Source organism: Folsomia candida, unplaced genomic scaffold, assembly GCF_002217175.1.
Source record: "Folsomia candida strain VU population unplaced genomic scaffold, ASM221717v1 Fcan01_Sc012, whole genome shotgun sequence".
Taxonomy (NCBI): domain Eukaryota; kingdom Metazoa; phylum Arthropoda; class Collembola; order Entomobryomorpha; family Isotomidae; genus Folsomia; species Folsomia candida.
In genome coordinates this window covers 4,347,255-4,366,261 of record NW_019091204.1, presented here as the reverse complement: position 1 = coordinate 4,366,261, position 19,007 = coordinate 4,347,255, and the positions used below count along the sequence as shown (strand labels likewise).

The following is a 19,007-nucleotide window of genomic DNA, read 5'->3' as shown; positions in this document are numbered from 1 at the left end:
AACAAGATGTTGAGATCTTCGGTTTTCAAGCCTCATAAGTAGTTGAAGGTAATTTTTTCAGTTCTGCGTTGTTTACCTGTTAATATTCTATACATAATAATATTCAAAATTAAAAATAAAAACCCTTGGGCTCAAAATCACACATGGTCCTTCCTTCTAGATTGTTTGATTCCATCCTTAGAACATTTTTTCTTTGTTGGTCGGGCAGTATTTGTTACGAGTACCAATATTTATATAGTTTAATAAATTATTGAATTGTAAGAGTGAATTCAATCTCATAATCTATGTATCAGAATCCCATCTGTAAAATCAAGTAGAGCAGTATTTTATAACAAAAATTATTGCCATAACCTTACCAATACTTACGTACATAATTCACAAACTACGGGTTATAAACATCATAGCCTAAATTCTACCACCGTTATAATGTTAATCATTACCAATGAGTTAACGGATCACAACCATACAGATACATATAGTTAATACGGTATAACATTTTTGTATGAATGAATGAATATTTATTTCTATCCTTTTGAGGCGCTTACGGGCCCATGATGGTACAGTCATATACAAGCATATATATGTTATCATGAGTTCGAATAAATTAAATAATAATAATAAATAATTTTTAGTGTTCCAGTGTAGTTCAGAAAATTTAGAGACGGTGGAAAAATAGAGCATTTGAAAATCTGAAGGATTCTTGGAAAATTGCACAAATTTGACTCAGTGTGTTTTATGATATAGTGGTTGACCAGTTGGTATAACATTTCTAATCGTACATATGTAAGTCCGTATATTTTATTACATCACCGATTAGTGAATCTCATCGGGAAAACCAGGTACACAGACATAACTCGGCCAAAAGCCCAAGCAACGATACCCCTAACATAGTCCCCCACAAAATAAATAAGGTAACAATCCCCCCATTAAAACCAATTTTATCTGTAGATTTCTCCCCCGCTTTTGACTGGATTAATGGTACTCGATTCTTAAATCTTAGTTTCATCCCGGCCTTACTTAATTCTTCATGAATCCCTGTTTCCACCAGAGATTGTAAATACCGCGGTATTTTTGAAATACCCTCCCCTTCAAAACTCCAACCCTCCCATCTCCCATCAAAAGTCTCCTTACCCCGGTGGAATTTAATCCAATGGTAGGATTTTCGATAGTAGGTCAATTCCTCTTCGATAATAGAAGATTTTTGAAAAAATGCACTTCTTCGACAGCTGATTAACTCGTTCTCCACCAAATAGCTGGCTTCTTCTTCGGAATAGTTACGAACACCTATCTCCATACTAACCGGCCAATGTGCATGTTTCGGATTGAACAATGCCAGCCTGACAAGATCATTTTTGGTTATTAACTCCGGTACCGTCTTGAAGTTTCCTAGTCCTCTAAAAGGAATGTACCACCAGAGCAAGTAATTTAAAAAGATGTAGTTTGGTTTACTCATATCTTGTCCTCTCTGAGGGTGCGATAGGAGACTAAAATAAGTCCTCGGAGAACTTAACTTTGGAATCACTATGCTGGATAAATTCCTGCTATAAAATAGGTCCATAAGAACGTCCGCGTATATATCAAGGGGCACCAGCTTCTCAGGAATAACTGTGTCATCCATTCTGTTCGCGAGACCATTAATGTCATCGATCTGGCTTCCTTTTATTGGCGAGTTTAATTCCGAGATCATCAACCCGTTGTAAATGTTGGTCAATAAAATTGCCATGACGCCCCAAACACCGACTACTAATCGAAAACTGGCGGATTTTCTTAACTTGACGGGAATAGGACTACTTTCCTCAAGTAGCGTGCCGAGTAGGAATAACCACGGAGAAAATGTGTCACTTATCCCCTCAATTATTTTGCACAGCTTGATCACAGTTACCACCAAGGTAGTTGACACGACCACTCCAAACCACACCCAGGGTTGGAATGGCGCTATGTAGAACTGAAATGTCATCCAATTTTCGGAGTAACATGAGAAAAATTCGAAACCATTAAATCCCGTTGGAACAAATTGTTTCTTTTCTGCATAAAATTGTCCCAAGTGGCCTTTCGCCAAGATTGGTAACACAGTGTGGAAAGTGAGAATATAAGTTAAACTTGTATTAGCCTTTTGGAGCACTATTTTCATCAAATTGACGTCAGTATAGTCAGAATCTTGACACTTAACTTGTCCACTCATAACTAATCCAATGTTTTGTAAAGTGTCGACACTGGTATAGAAACGTTTGGGCGGTTGTCTCAAATTTTGAATAATGTTAAGATCCCTTTCTGTGGTACAACGTGCCTCTGAAAGGTTGAAGATTGCTTCCTGTCTGATTAAACAAATTTGTATCTTATCAAGTTTGAAGACTACCGCGAAATTTTCGAGATACAAAGAATTTACGAATTTGTAGAAGTTTTCCAATCCTGTCAACTTTCTTTTCGAATAAGTCGTTATAAGAAATACCCAAACGTTTTTTGTCGACTTTGACCACCTCAAATATTGTCCAAACCGGAAATGTAAAAAGTTTTCGGTCGCGAAGTAAAAAGTATTTCGAGCTCTGGTTAAATTAAGAGGGGTTGCGGGATCAAAATTTTGCGAAGTTTTCACAATGGACAACCTGCACGGAGAAACTTTAGCTTTTCCAGTATTTATTGAGAACGGAAATAGCGTCATATTTGGAGTAAATATATATTTGTGGTGGTAATAGTTTGGAGTGAAAATGATCGTTTTTGGTGAAATAGTGGCATCCTCGTGGAAGTCTAGGCTTTGCAAACCATCGTGAAGAATGGCGATATCGCAGTTTTGCACAGTTTTAAAAATTTCTGGGACATGGATTGTACGTTCTTTGGAGATAACTACTTTCGAGAAAAATGTGCACACTTGGAAAACGGGTAGAATGGTGGTCTTCATTTCTAATTTTGTCGAATTTCGATTCTCCTAATTAAATAAGTAGGATAAGGGGCCGTTCATAAATTATGTGACGCAAAAATCGACTTTTTCAGACCCCTCCCCCCCTCTGTCACACTAGCGTAACGCAAGACCACTAGCCCCCCTCCCCCTGTGTAACGTAACGAAAATCTCATTTTTCTCAGAAAAAATGAAAGACCCAAAAGGAACGTGCAAAAAGCAGATGTTACGTATTACCCCGATTTCTTTGTTGGTTAGGATTTGTTTGAGGTTTTGCTTCAGTTTATGTTCTGTTTTAATTAAAAATTTAATTCAAAAATTTGCTTCATTTTTAGGGAGAAATTGTGATCTAAAATTTGATTTCATAACTTTTTTAAGTTAAAAATATATAATTTTTTAAAGTAATGCTCATGTAAATTTCACTGAAAAATCTTCAGTGAAGATAAATGCGAACGGTGATGAACTAATTTTAAGTTCTCCTCAAGGGAACATGAAGCCTCATCTTAAGGTGACATTGTATGCGGGTTTTGAAATTACAATTCTTGTGTCTGTAGTTGCCCGTCTTCCAGGTATTCAAATGGCGAGTTTGAAACATGTTAATCACCATGGGTTTTTTAAAATGCAGATTTAATTGTACCTGAAATTCGATAATTTTTAGGTTTGCAAAGTAGGAGGTTAGAATTTGGATTTTTCCTTCCATGAGAAAATATTTAACTGTTTCTTCTTAATTTGTATTTATTTTATTTCTGCTTTTTCTTGGAAGAAAATGTCAACATTGTAACCTCGTACCTTGCAAATCTAAAAAATTATCGACTTTTACATGCAATGAAATCTTCACTTAAAAAACCCACGTAGATGAACAAGTTTCAAAATCGAAATTCGAGTACATGGAAGAAGGAAACTTGAGACACAAGAATTCAACTTCAAAACACACATGCAATGGAACGTTTAAGAGACATACAACTTCAAATCTTCGACAACACGGAGGGCTCTAATTTTCTTAAAATTTCAAACCGCAGTGTTTATTTTTTACCCAATTACTGATTTTAGCCAATTTTAGTTTGCGTGACGTAACGCAAGATTCTGACCCCCCTCCCCCCTCGTCACATCTTGTAACGCAACTCTCAGACCCCTCCTCCCCCCTCTCGCGTTACATAATTTATGAACGGTTCCTAATAAGCAAGTAGGTAGTACCCAAGGAGATATTAAGGTGTTGATGTTATGGAGGGAGATACACCAGGTGCTGACGGGTCACAAGTTTTATTGAGATTCCCAAAATATGTACATAATTTTCCAAACTAAAAAAATAATAGGATTTTGCACATATCAATTTCCATTGGTGGGTAAGACGCATTAATAAGGAACTGGAAATTGTGAAAAGAAAGATAAGCAAAAAAATATATGTTTGATCGTGATGTAATATTGCATTGCATTATTCGTAACTTTTTTGTTGTATGTACAGACAAATTGAATCGGAAACTTCTCTATTGTTCCGCTTATATATATTTAGAATTTTCTTTTGAGCAAATAGTTTTTCCAATTGTGTATACATAGGTATATGCACTTACATATGTACCTAAGTACATAAGTACGTAAGTACGTATTTATTTAGTTTCTTTGCAAGAGTTACATGTTTGCGAATTGAATAATAAATAATTGTGAAATTAGGTCATTCATTTCATGTGTACGTAATCTTGTATCGCAAAGTATCCATTATTACATTATTATTATAAATAAATACATATATACACTCAAAATAAGGTAGTAATGAATCATTACCATGCGGAATGACTATGTGGCTCTACCACGTCGGTTACGATTTTTCGTACACATGGTAATAATAAGTTCAGGGAAATTCAAATTCATTTCCGAATATTAAGGAAGTGAATACCATTATGTATTAAATTTGAATTTCCCTGAACTTATTAATACCATTTCTACGACAAATCTTAACCGACATGGTAGAGCCACATAGTCATTCCGCATGGTAATGATTCCTCACTACCTTATTTTGAGTGTACATATGTATACTTAACCGTTAAGGGTATGTATGTATAAATATCGGCTTACACTCTTACACTCATATGTACGTACATACAAAATTTTGCCTAGGTAATTTGAATTATAGAATTACACAATTTTTTATACATAATTCATCCGATTGCATAACATATTTAATTTTGATTAATTCCATTCAAATACATTACCCAAGTACTGTAGGAAGTACATACATAACAGAATGAATTTTAATGCCTCGACCATACATAGTTGCGGAAGAGAATTAGTGGATCGATACATATTGAGGTGTATCATTTTAGGCAATGAAGTGCATAAAATTGACACAGAATTATCTAAATATGTACAGAAGTTTGCAAGGTTATTAAAACAAGGATAAGAGTCAATTTCCTGGCTGAGGCATACAGACATAATTGAACTTGTGACATTAAAAAATACAAATTTTGCATGTTACATTTGTATTACACACCCTGTCGATAAGTGTGCATCAAAGATAACCCAGCACGAGGAATAACATATGACGAATGGGAATTTTATTTGTAGCTGATAACCAATCAAGTGATTGATTGATACATATGTCATAAGTTGAAAAATAATTGAACCCGTGCCCACACATTCTGGTCCAGTGTCGAACCATTTATTTTTATCTGTTGGATTATCACAAGGTGACAATTATTCGAGCAAATGGGCAACCAGGGTTCCAGGAAGTGGACGAATTTATGCATGTGCAATTTTTAGATGAGCAATTTGCAAATTTTAAAATACAACCTACAAGAAATTGTTTTTGAAGTACCTAATTTCTTGCAAGGAATAAGCACCATGCAAATAATTAAGTGTAAAGTAAACATTTCTCCGCTACGTGGCGCCAATTTGCATTTCTTGTGTTTCTTTCAGTTGAGGAAGAAATAGGGCGCGAAACTACAAGCTGTTTTTTAGAATTTCACGTGCCCAGCATGTATTTCTTGCACCTGATTTTATTTGACGGCTAGAATTGTCTAAGTGATGAAGAAATTAAAAACTTTTTTTGAAAATTCACCACGTACGCATTAATTGCAAAATTTCCTAAATGGTTATTCAATCCTCGAAAGTCCCCCAGATTTAAGGAACATGCATCATTACGACGTCCGAAAGATGGGTGTATTGCTTTGCCCATCTAGTTAATGTTAGGCTTATCACGAATAGGATATAGATGGGCTGGGAAAAAAATTGACGCATGAAATATGTGGACGGTCCATCATACCATCCTCAGAAATCCAAATTGAGGTTTGGTTAGGTTATTGTTAGGTTAATCAATTTGAGAGCAAAATAATTCATGGCGAACCCTGATCAAATACATGCGCGTAATAATTTCCTTGTTGAGAGATCGATTGTAATTAAAATTTCGCAACTTCATCTGCACTTCATCTGGTTAATGTGCCATTGAGTCTGCCCAGTTTTGACTGGGTACTAGTCTCGGTAAGAGTTAAAAGCTCATTCCGTAATCATGAGATTATCCGTGGGAATATGGGTCGTCCTCCTGGTCGCGATTGGGGTTGTGGTCACAGACGCCAAAATGAGTGAGGAGCAAATCAAAATTGTGAGGAAATTACCGGTTAAACTGGAATATCAAGACAATTTGATACAACATTAGTAAGAACAAAATATTGAAATTACACACTCTTAAAAATAATGTTGCCCTTTTAAATGCTTAAATGTTTAAACAATTTAGCCCAATTTAAGTTGTAAAATTAGGTTACAATTTTGTATAAATATTTACAAAATATCATCCCCGAAGCGAATTTAGATCTTATATTTCTAAAGTTTTTGACGCTTTTCTGTCATCCTAAGCACTCAAAATTTACATATTATTGAAACATTTTTTTGGAAAATGGTTAAGTTTGTGTAAATTTTTAATCTCTACTTTCTGTGTTTTAGTAAAATATTTATTTCATTTTGAACTTTAACAAACATAATTTTCTAAATGAACACAGTGACGAGGTCCGATCCTGGGTGGTTAGTCACACTTTATCCGCACCCACACCAGCGCGCGCTTCCGTCCCCTGTTTCGCCTGCCGCGTCCTCATGAACGTCGTGATAGAGTTATTGCGCGCCTCTGAAGACATTGGGGGAATCGTCGCCATCTTGAAACTCCTCGCGTGTGAGGCGTTAGACGTCATCGATGCCCTCCACAAGGACGTTTGCACCGGAGCGATCGACATGTACGCGGTAAGATGCGTGCTGTTTTTAAACATATATTTAATTATTTAATCAGTGACGTACTTAGTTAATTAATTAATTACATAATTGAAACTATTCATAGAAGGGGTTAATTTAACTTGGTTTCAAGTTGACGATGAAATTTGTATTTTTTTGTATTTCATTCATTTTGTATTCCTTTTTGTATTTTTATAAAATTTCATAATCGTGCAAAAACGAAAGATTCTTTTTGAATTTTTTATACATTTTTACCTATAAGATTTAAAAATAATAATTGGTTTTTACACTATTTCGAAATTATAGTAAAAAAAAAAGTATAACTTTATTTAGGGCAGTTCAATAATCGGTGTTTCATACAACATAAAAATAGGTTGTAAAAACATTGAGAAATTGGAGCAAGAAATTATAAATGCTGGTGTAATTTTATGAATACTTTTACATTGAATTTTTTGAATTCGATGCTCATTTCTCTGCGTAAACAATTTACTAAAATTGCGGAATTTTCCTAACCTAAAAAATGTGATTTAGGAAAATCTTCACTACATCGTGGACAACAATCCCAAATTGAAGGCTATCGATGTGTGTTTAGTCCTTCTGGGAAAATCTGGTGAAGATTGCGATGGCGAAAGAACGGAGGAGTTTTACAATTGGGTCATCAGAATTAAGGGGGACAAACCTGCGATTTTAAATCCTGACCCTGTTCCGGCAAACACCGTGCCGGTGAAGGTCCTCCAATTAACGGATATCCATCTCGACCTGGATTACGTGGCAGGAAAGGATACGAAATGCGGGAAACCCATGTGTTGTCAAGCTTGGGAGGCGGACGGAGTGGACGACGCATCAAGTGCGGGACCGCACGGAGATTTCAAGTGTGACATGCCCATCTCCGCGATGAACGAGTTGTTCGAATATTCCGCGGCGATTGAGGGTTATGTAAGTAATAATTTCCTTGTTAGTAACAGTAATATTCTCAATTCGCACATGGTTGACTTTTTTAAAAATTGAGAATTCTGAGGAACTACGTTTTTCTGCCAGTCTCAAAATCCCCCGTCAGTATAGTTAGTGGGTATTTGAGACTTGAAGTAGTTTCTCAGTATTCTCAATTTTTGTAAAAGTTCAACCGGTGTGTGAATGGAGAATATCGTCGTTGAAGCTGCCAAAGGAGCTAAATCCATTTTGTGTTAAATGCCAAAGGAGCCTTCTCAATGTTAAGTTAGGTAGATTAGGCTCCTTTGGCATTGAACACAAAATGGATTTAGCTCCTTTGGCAGCTTCAACGACGATATGTATAATTCTTGAAGGAAAGAGCCCAAAAAATGGAGAGCTTCGGGTTCGAAGCTTGGCAGGGAAAATATATTTTGCAAAATATTTAGTGTTGTTTATGCGCCAAGCTGATCGCCTCGACCCCGGTTCTGCTCGACCTGATGGTAATATTGCCGGGCTTAGGTACTGATGCTGCCCGATTCGAGCTTGAACTTTAACGAGCCAGAGCGATTTAATTAGATTAAGCTTTAAAATTCAAATTAAACTAGTGCACATGCATTTGCGCTGCGACTCTGCTCAATCCTGCTTAGCTTAGCTATTCGCAATTGGCCCAAGCTCGAGAACAGCACTAAATGAATATATAATTAGTGTTCTGGCATTTTCTTATTCTTCTCCAGGATTACGACTTCGTCATGATGACGGGCGACATTCCGCCGCATAACGTTTGGAACACCACGCTTCTCGGAAACCTTGAGCACTTTAAGTCCACGAATGACAAACTCCTCAGGCTCTTCCCTACCGACAGATCCATCCCAGTCTACCCCGTCTTAGGAAATCACGAACCTCACCCCTGCAATTTATATCCACCTCGAAGTGTCTGGGATGTTTCTGACTTCGACAAATCCTGGATGTACAACGCCTTCGCGGAAGCATATGCGGACCAAATCAAAGATCCCGTCGCCATTGAACAATTCCGACAAACTGGGTATTACACGATTAAACATAAAGACACCAACTTGCGGATCGTCGTTATCAACACGAACTTTGGATATACCATGAACTTTTGGCTGCTATATAAGCTGGACGATCCAGAAGGTCAACTTCAATGGTTGTCGGATACTCTAGAAGCGGCAGAAGTGAGCAATGAAAAGGTTTTCATTTTGGGACACATGCCACCCGGCTCGGGCAGCTGTTGGGGAACGTGGAGTGCGCAGTTTGAACGAATAATCCTCCGATATGAGGCTATCATCATGGCGCAATTTTACGGTCACACGCACAACGATGCCGTTCAGATTTTCTACGATTCCTCGGCAAGACCAGCTCGACCGGCGAATTCGTTGTACATCGGGGCTTCCACCACGGCCCATACAAATCTAAATCCTGGCTTCAAAGTGTACCATGTCGATGGCGGGAGAGGTGCGGATTCCACGTGGGAGATAATGGATCATGAAACCTGGATTTACAACTTGACCGAAGCGAACGCTAATGTCGAGCCGAACGGAGCGATGCCATGGAAGTTGATGTACAAGGCGAAAGAAACGTTTAATATGGGATCGTTTAGGCCTAAAGATTTGGACGATCTGGCGTATCGGATGTTATTCAATGAGGACTTGTTCGCGAATTATCATAGGTGAAAGATTGAAAAATTAGAAATTTAAAATTAGGTAATAATTGCTTACCAAAATTTCTAATTTCTGTCTGGTAGGTTTTACCACAAGGATTCTGACGTGCGAGGTTCCTGTACTTCAAGCAGCTGTCGGCTGGACTACATCTGTGACATGGTGATCGCCAATACGAACGATTACAAACACTGTGACAGGTTCAGGGCATACTTTCTCATTGGAGAAACTACAACGGCTACCCAACCGACCGGGGGAAGTGAAACTACAGCGGAAACGACATCGGAAACAACGGAGAGTACAACGGAGAGTACAACGGCAGGAAGTGTCACTACCAGCTCGCGCCTGATTCAATTACTTATCACGGCAGTTTTCGTGATCAGTCAAGTTTAACTGGGGCCTTCATCAAAATATGCGACATTGAAGAATAATTTTGGTGTAAATTTAACGTAGGTTCCAATTATTTGTTAAAAATCAATTTGTTTCTGAAATAAAAACTTTATTAAATTTCATCTTACGTGGTACCGCGTCTTCTTTTGAACAAGCGATCAGTCTATTAATTAAATAAATATTTAGCACATAAAAATAAATTTAAACTATATTAATGCTACTAAATAAATGGTAATTTATTTACAAGCAGAATACTTCATAAACAATACACAATTTATGTAAAATGGGGAAATAGTAATGCCTATTTAACGCAGTAAGATCAATTTGAAAATAAATCGTGCGATTTGTACTTGAAAATACGTAAGAATCATACGTGCAATTCATAAATACGTGAATGCTTAACACAGAATTTAATTAATTTACAGACTATGCATTTTATAATGCGATTTCCTATGACGCCTTTGCACTCAATAAGAATGCATCCACATGCAAAAATTAGTAAGACGACGTACAAAATAAATACATCGACCACTGATTCCAACGAAATAGGATCCGCTTCAGAAAACATGATTGGTTCTCTTTCAGCCGCCATAGCTCTCGCGAAATGAACTGGAAAAGTTGAATTATTCCTGAGATATTGCAATCTTAAAGGGTAATACACATTTTCCATTTTATTCCACCTTTCTTCTAAACCGGAGCTTGATAATTGTCTCAATTTATTAAGAAATATTGGTAAAAGAAAGCTTTTCTTGGCTGCCCCAAAGGTAATGATGCTAAGTGGTGTATCTTTACCTCCCGGAATGATTAATCTACTACCATTCCATCTTAGTAATCGACTTGTCAAAATCAATTTCCCTTTTACATCCATAATTGCAAATGTTTTTCTTGTTGATATCGATTTGTTGAGATACTTTAATGGTCTTGAATTATCAATGTTTGCCAAAAATTTAAAATATTGGTACTCAGTTGTTGCTCTAATGAAGAAAAGTTTTTCGTCTAAGCGTTCAAGTGTAGCGAAAAAGCTTGACCTGTTTCCGAATAAATTTTTGTGCTGTGGAATAATTAGTTTTTTGAGGTTCGAGCTGTACCCACCGGATGTATGTGCATACGAATGATACGACGTCGTAAAAAGTGGAATGGTAGAAGCTACCAGATCTTCCAAGTTTGATGGAAAAATGGGTAACTTTACTCCACTTAAAAATGAGAATATTGATCCAGTATACAAATTTCCCATGATTATGTAAGCTCCACCCAAGAACCAAACCGTGAGTATGGTTACAGCTGTCCAATTCTTCTTATGAAACATTTTTAAACTGTCCCCATTCACTTGACCGAGCAGAATGCAAACGACGTCTAAGAAATCTGGAATGAAATTTCTGACCAAGTTCTTTGCTTCAGTGAGTCCCACAATTAACGTTATTGTTACACAGAATGCGAACAAAATCAACCAAACCAAGTTATCAAATGGGGATAAGAATACACTCATTCCGTTAAACGCTGTAGGAAAGGGGGTAACAAATCCATATTGGACCATTTCACGACGAACATGATAAACAACGTAAGTTCTTCTAAATTTACCAGTAACTAAGTTAAAGTAAACATAATATATGGATGGCTCCCATGCCCGGTAAGTGGCTACAGTAAAGTTTAGTATTTTTGAGAGTGAGACAATCGTGCAACTCCTAAAATTTGACAATTTAACGTTAAATCTTTTAGTCTCGCATTGATTGCCCACAATCAAAATGTTATTTCCGAGAAGGACTACTCTTTTTTGCTGAAGGTTGTTATTAACGCGAGCCCACGCCCTGTCAATTTCCGGAAGGGAGTAGTATTCTCCAATAGAGTGCAGCACTTTCGAGGTAGACGAGACGGCGCAAAATATGCATGGAATAAATATTTTATTAGGAATCTTAAAATTGAAAAGCACCAAGCTGGCTGTTCCAACACGTTCCTCGTATGAAGCGTAATTTGACGTTGTAAACATGTCGGAACAATGTTGAAAGAGGAAGGAAGGGTTGTATAATTTGAAAATAGCGCGATGATACGGTCTGCCTCCAAATTTGGTGGGAGTTAGGTGAAGAAATACAACCAACGTCATCCTTGAGTAAGTCGGGAAACCATAGGGTGAATTTCCTTTATTTAGGATGTCTACCAATTTAGGGTTTTTAATGCGAAGTTGAGCCAAAGTAATTGGACTGGATGGATTTGAACGTAACAAGGTTATCAAATATGGCGGAGGAAAATTACTGGCATTTCCTCTACTTGGATTATTTTGAACGGTGAAAAGAATGATGTGACAATTTCTGAATAAATCAGGTTTATTCCAGACGCAGTTGGACGGAACTGGGATCAGAATAAGTAATAATCCTAATAGAATCCACATTTTTGTTTCTGTGCTAGGTGAGCCTGTTTGTTTTATGGTTTCCTAGAATTCCAACAATATGGATGTGAATATTCTTGAACCTGAAGAGGGTTTCGCAGTCTTACAAGTTAGAAGTTTAATATACTAATATAGATATCAATTTAAGAGCAATATTTACCGTAAGTAATTTAAAATCTGCTCGCTTCGATAAATGTCCAGCGGTTCCTCGAGGTCATGACCGTGTGGGACTCCAAACTTAACAACTAAGTATCTATGAGTTTGCGGAGAATAAATACATATCTCCTACTTTTTTTATTTCTGGGTTTTATCCCGTTTTACAATCTCACATACTATTTCACTGACCTTCCTTCTTCCGGGTTAATACGGTTAATAAGGGGTTCCATGATGTACGTATGAGAAGCATGTGTGGGCTGCATGCCTATAAACATATGTATGCGAACTTAAAATAAATAAAATTTCCGTCTAGCCAGGAAATATTTGGGTAGCAACGATACATTTCAAAATATGTACATGGTGGGGATATTCATGTCAATATCGTAAAAGCACGGCTTCGTAACTTTGCTCTGGTTGGGCAGAGTTGCGACGCGACAAACAATCATAGTCCAATTAGTTTATTTTTGACGAAATAAACTACCCAGAGGGTACCAATTAGCATCGTAAACTTTGTCCTTCAAGACGCCGATTTAATAAATAAATGCAGGCAAGTTTCCTGATATTTTGCTCAAGCAACAAGTTTTAGAGGAGTGCACATGTACTCAGCCTGTTTTATCGGTGCAATTTACGAAATTAGTGGTCTTCGGAGAAAATGTTTTAAATATATGTTAAAAGGTTACTGTTACCAAGAACAAGGGGAAATTATCTAAATATGGCAAAAATTGTTTGGTAAATTTACAAACCATGACACAATGTTATTATATATATAAATCTAAAAATCTTGCTTATGAAATGCATATTTTCACTAAATACCTTTCCAAATTTGAGTTGTTAATTCAAATTGCTACATATATAAATGAAAGGAAATTGTGGATTTTTTTACACCACAAAATAATGAGCTGTAAGCGTCAGGAATAAATACTTGCCTAAATATACTCTTAAAAATAATTTTACCAATGAAAATGGAAATGCACTCAAAATGTATTCAATTTAAAAATTAAAAAAAAAGTATCCCTTTATTATTTATTTATTTAAAATTTGGAGAAAATAAATTTATTTTCTACTAAATTTTTATTTATTTAATCCTTCATTCCCCTAAGTACCAATATAATGCTTACAATGGAAGCGCAAACCATGTTCAGCCCAGATTATTTTTTGACCTTGTTAGTTTGGAAGAGCAAGTCTTAAGAAACAACATTTGGTTCACCACTTGCGCAGATGCGCAAAATTCAGCAAGTTATGGGCGCCACAAGTTCGCAAAAAGTGGTCGAGGGTGAGCTCGCTCTGGACTTTGCATCAAAAATCATGCGTTTTGCGAACTCGTGGCGCCCATAACGTGCTGAATTTTGCGCATCTGCGCAAGTGGTGAACCAAATGTGGTTTCTTAAGACTTGCTCTTCCAAACTAACATGGTCAAAAAATAATCTGGGCTGAACATGGTTTGCGCCTCCATTGTTAGTTAGATGTTTGGATATGTGTACTATTGTATACCCCTTTTACTAAGAATAGCCTGATAAATAACCAATAAAAAATAGTTATTCATTCATTCTTCATAAATATGACATGGTATTTATTCAAAATTCATTTAGCTAAATGTGTCGATAGCATTATTTACTTACATAGTATTGATTTATTCAAAACTTGAAAAGAAATCTGTATTTCTTACCTTTTTATTAATTTCATCCCAAATTCACCTATCTACATACATAGACGAATTTCTCAACATACCGCACACATATGTAGGGCGAAATGAAAAAAAAATATTGATACGTTGATATTTATTGGAGATATATAGATAAATGACAATGTACTATATGTATTAATAAAGGATTTGCAAGTATCTTTCACTGTGAAAATCTGATTATGATTTGAACGAGTAAATGAATTCCGAATTTTTGGGGAGGTCAATTGGCAGAAATCTGGTAGCTCTTTTTCATACATACATATGTATGTAAGTTACAAATTGCAAATACATAAACGTGCCAATTAATTTGTTCATGCTACATATGACGTGAGTCGACGACGCAATATATGTAAATATAAATTTAAGAGGAGTAAATTAAAACGATGAAAAAACTCACCACTTTTTGCATGTACATTGTCCACTGATTGGTCTCAATTAAAAGTGATCAAGTTGAATTAAAAAATGCCCGTTGCCCCCGTAATGTTGAACACTTTATTAAATATCTGCATCACTCTGACGTCAATTAAGCTATGTATAAAAGAAGGGTAGATTTCGCATGGATTTCATTCACTTAATAAGACCGGAATTTGCAAGAGATTTCTGAAAAGAGTTTTTTTTACGAAAGAATCATGAAATTTATTCTGTGCGCCGTTACGCTGGCAATTTTGGCCGCTTACTCGAGTAAGAATTTTTTAATTTTTCTAAAATGTTGAAAACATATTTCTTTATTGCATATCGTCGTACTAATTCTAAAAAGAGATAAGTACAGTTGCTCCTTAATTTTAAATCCAGCTAAGTGCAGTCGACGGTTAATTTTACAAGCAGCTAAGTGCAGTCAATGTTTAATTTTAAAACCAGCTATGTGCACAATAAAAACTCGTAAAAACAGCTAACTGCAAGTCCAAAATTATATGAGTTAACAATTGATTAAAACCGTACTGTAAACCGAAATGTGAATATTTGGACTGATAAGGCTAGCTCCAGCCGAATATTTGAAGTTTTAAAGCCACTCCCTCGGTGGGTGTGGTCCTCGTCGCCTATACTAAATGAAGTAAAACATGGCATGCAATATGTCTTTTTTCTCAGGCAGATGAGGCAATCCTGACAGAATATTCAAAATCTATAAGCCACTCCCTCAGGGGGCGTGGCTTTTAATTTTTATCCCCTGTTGAACTAGACATAACACAGCATGAAGTTTCAGTCCTACGGTGTTTCCACACGTTTCCTTAGGTTACGTAAATATATCCAAAGTTAAAAACCACGCCCACCCCCATACGTGTTGTAGGCTATGTTTAATGTGACATTCGCGGAACCAATTCATAAAAATACGTCATTACCTAGAAAAAATAGTGTGGTTTTTAAATTTAGAAAGCAGTTATAGTTACTCCACGACTGTCCCACAGGGTTGAGAAAGATGACATTTGAACCCCAGTTTTACTTATCCTTAGAGTAGGCGCCGAAAACCACGCCCACTAAGAGGGGGGTTTAATTTCAAATATTCTGTCGGACTTGCGTCATCTGGTTGGAAAACAAATGCTACATGCTAGAAGCTTCCTTAGCTTCATATAGACCACACCCGCGAGGGTGTGGCTTTTAAATTTTGAATATTCTGTCAGGATTGCCTCATCTGCCTGAGAAAAAAGACATATTGCATGCCATGTTTTACTTCATTTAGTATAGGCGACGAGGACCACACCCACCGAGGGAGTGGCTTTAAAACTTCAAATATTCGGCTGGAGCTAGCCTTATCAGTCCAAATATTCACATTTCGGTTTACAGTACGGTTTTAATCAATTGTTAACTCATATAATTTTGGACTTGCAGTTAGCTGTTTTTACGAGTTTTTATTGTGCACATAGCTGCTTGTAAAATTAACCGTCGACTGCACTTAGCTGGATTAAAATTAAGGAGCAGCTGTACTTATCTCTTTTTAGAATTAGTACGACGATATTCAGTTTCAAAATTGGAAAAAAACGTTTCTTCGGTACTCATTTGTTCAAAATTTGGAATTAAGGATTTATTCATTTTTCATTCATTTTATCTCAAATTTGGCTTATTAGAGTGAAAAATGAAGAATTAATTAAATTATACATTTATTCTTCACGAAATTTTTAAAAATTAAATGAATATTCATTTTTCATTTATTTATATAAAAAACATTCCCTCATTATTCATGAACGTATTGAATAATGAATGAAGAATTTATTTATTTATTATGTATTGAATGAAAGAATTTGAACAGGTATGCCTTTGAGCGGAATAAATGACTGATTTTTCGATTTTTTATCGCAGAGGCCGAACTTGACCCGGAAATTCCAAAGAAATGGAAAACCCGGGAAGATGCCGGGGTCGCGGTGCGGGACAAGCTTTTCGAAAAACTCTTTGCCACCTATAAGCCCGAAAACTATGCGGAAAATAGCACTGTCAAAGTGGGCGTGTCCCTACTGGATGTCAGCTTCGTAAGGGGAACATTCATCGCCAAAAAATTTTAAAGTTAATTTACATATCTAATTGAATTCAATTTTTATTTGAAAGGATGCCGATAACGATATTATGAATACGAACGTTTGGATTAGAATGGTAAGGAAGTTTTAGACGCTTTAATTAAAAATAAATAAATTACTATATTATTAAATTTTTGCGACAAATTTGAAAAAGAAATCTATTGAAATTTTCTTGTATCTTTTTGATCTAATTAAAAATATTAGAAATTACAAAATTAACAAATTTATTCAGATGAATTTTTCTGAAATTTTTTATTAGATTTAAGTAACTTTTAATCTGTGATTTTGAAATGAAATGAAATGCTTTAAACAAAATCAGAAATTAAGAAATTAGGAAATTTATTACAAATTTTATTTTTTTATCTGTAATCTTTAATTTATTCAAAAAAAATAGTTGTGGAAGGACAACCGGCTTACTTGGGACGAGGCCGAATTTCCCGTGGGAGTACTACGCATTCCCGCCGACAAAGTGTGGAAGCCAGACATTACCTTGTACAACGGGTATGTTAAGAAATATTTCGATTTTCAAAATTCCCGCCTTAATTGTGTATGTTTCTAATTTGATTTTATTCCAGTGTGAAGCCGAACATGGAGTGTTTCGAGACGAATGTGATAGTTTACCCGAACGGGATGGTTTTGTGGGTGCCGCCCTGCCACCTACAGACCTACTGCAATCTGACCTTAAACCATGGCGCCTATGAGGAGCAAATCTGCACCCTTAAGTTCGGCTCGTGGACTTTTGACGGCTTCACGATGGGACTGGAACTCTACAATAATAAAAATGTAAGGGGAAAATTGCTACACTATTAAAAATAATGTTCCCTTTTTAAACTAAATGCACGTTCAGTTCTATATAAAAAATACTAAATATACTAACAATGGAGAGGTGCAAGGTGGTTATCGCCGATTTTAATCGGACTAACTTTAAATTTTTCACGCTCAGAAATAAGCTTACCAGAATTTTTCGCTTTTCCAGAATGCTCATGTTTTCGCCCACAGCGGAATTAAAAAATAATAATTTAGCCAAAATCTGGATTTTCCAAAACGCTGTAACTATTCAAGTTTTAACCAGAGTTCAAAAATTAAACACATTTTTCTCTAAGAATTTCTTCCCTCAAATTATAAAAATCTATTAGAATTAGATTAGATTGAAGAATTAGAATTAGATTTTCATTGTATTTATGAATTTTTAAAAATGCAAAAAAATATGATCATTTTTGGACAATTAAAAGTTTTTTGTCTTGAGAAGTAACAGATTTAACTTTATGTTTAATTTTCAGAACACTCTCGTCGACGTGGAAGACTATTTCAACCGGAAGTGGGAGGTCACCCAGAATACCGCCGTGAGGGAAGAGAAATTCTACGATTGCTGCGTGGAACCCTATTTTAACATCCTTTTTACCCTGAGATTCCAGAGAAAACCGGAAGGAGGGGCGACTTGCAAAAAACATTAAGGAGAAAATACATAAGTTGTCCCATTCTACGACCTCTCTAATGGAACTGAATATATAACAATGCTCATAGAAAATTAACATGTAAATTTTGAAAATATTGGAATTGTGTAGTTTTTTGAAGCTGGTTTAAGGAGTATAGAAAATTGGATTAAATTTCATGAAATAGATTAAATAATGGTGTTTTTTAAAGAATTGATTTCGTACATTTACTAATAAAGGGTGTTAATTTAATTCGTCATGATGATGGCTTTTTGGGTTCAAACCATATTTACGCATAAGTTTCAAACCAGCTAAAATTTCTGTTTAAAATTTTACCATCTTTTTAGAATTAAGATAAGTAAATACTAATCATGAACATTACAATATTCCCCAGAAGAATCCCAGGTTTTCACCACTTTGGAGTCACAAGTTTTCAAATATATACTTAAGAAAAATAGGGACGAATTAAATCAACACCCATTACAGTAGAAGTCCATCTATTTATTAATTAATTGTTTCATACGTACATATTAAAAGTGATTTTCTTAATTAATGGGAAAAATTAGTTAGCACTGCTGACATCAAACTTCGTCTTATTACGCAAAATATTTATTTATTTATTGAGATGGAAGTTAATGTATTCAGAGTGTGGAAAGTTTTTCGAGTAGATTAGTGTCACAGAATGCATGAGGTTAAGGTCAAAGTCGGGGTTATTGTGGACGATAAATAACTGCAGTTTAATTTATTGTGCT

The 19,007-nt window shown here is 35.8% G+C and overlaps 2 protein-coding genes across 2 annotated transcripts; both read left to right on the top strand.

Moving 5' to 3' along the window:
• Window positions 1-6,328: 6,328 nt before the first annotated feature.
• On the top strand, window positions 6,329-10,220 carry LOC110855356 (sphingomyelin phosphodiesterase). The gene is made up of 5 exons (XM_022103784.2): window positions 6,329-6,538; window positions 6,880-7,114; window positions 7,634-8,038; window positions 8,767-9,719; window positions 9,795-10,220. Exons 1-5 carry the CDS (start codon window positions 6,393-6,395, stop codon window positions 10,099-10,101), a joined length of 2,046 nt encoding a protein of 681 aa, XP_021959476.1. The 5' UTR covers window positions 6,329-6,392; the 3' UTR covers window positions 10,102-10,220.
• Window positions 10,221-14,851: 4,631 nt separating this feature from the next.
• Window positions 14,852-18,512, top strand: LOC110855285 (acetylcholine receptor subunit beta-like 1). The gene is made up of 6 exons (XM_022103705.2): window positions 14,852-14,999; window positions 16,611-16,777; window positions 16,854-16,898; window positions 17,217-17,323; window positions 17,398-17,605; window positions 18,103-18,512. The coding sequence occupies exons 1-6, from the start codon at window positions 14,948-14,950 to the stop codon at window positions 18,274-18,276; spliced, it is 753 nt and encodes a 250-aa protein (XP_021959397.1). The 5' UTR covers window positions 14,852-14,947; the 3' UTR covers window positions 18,277-18,512.
• Window positions 18,513-19,007: the final 495 nt, after the last annotated feature.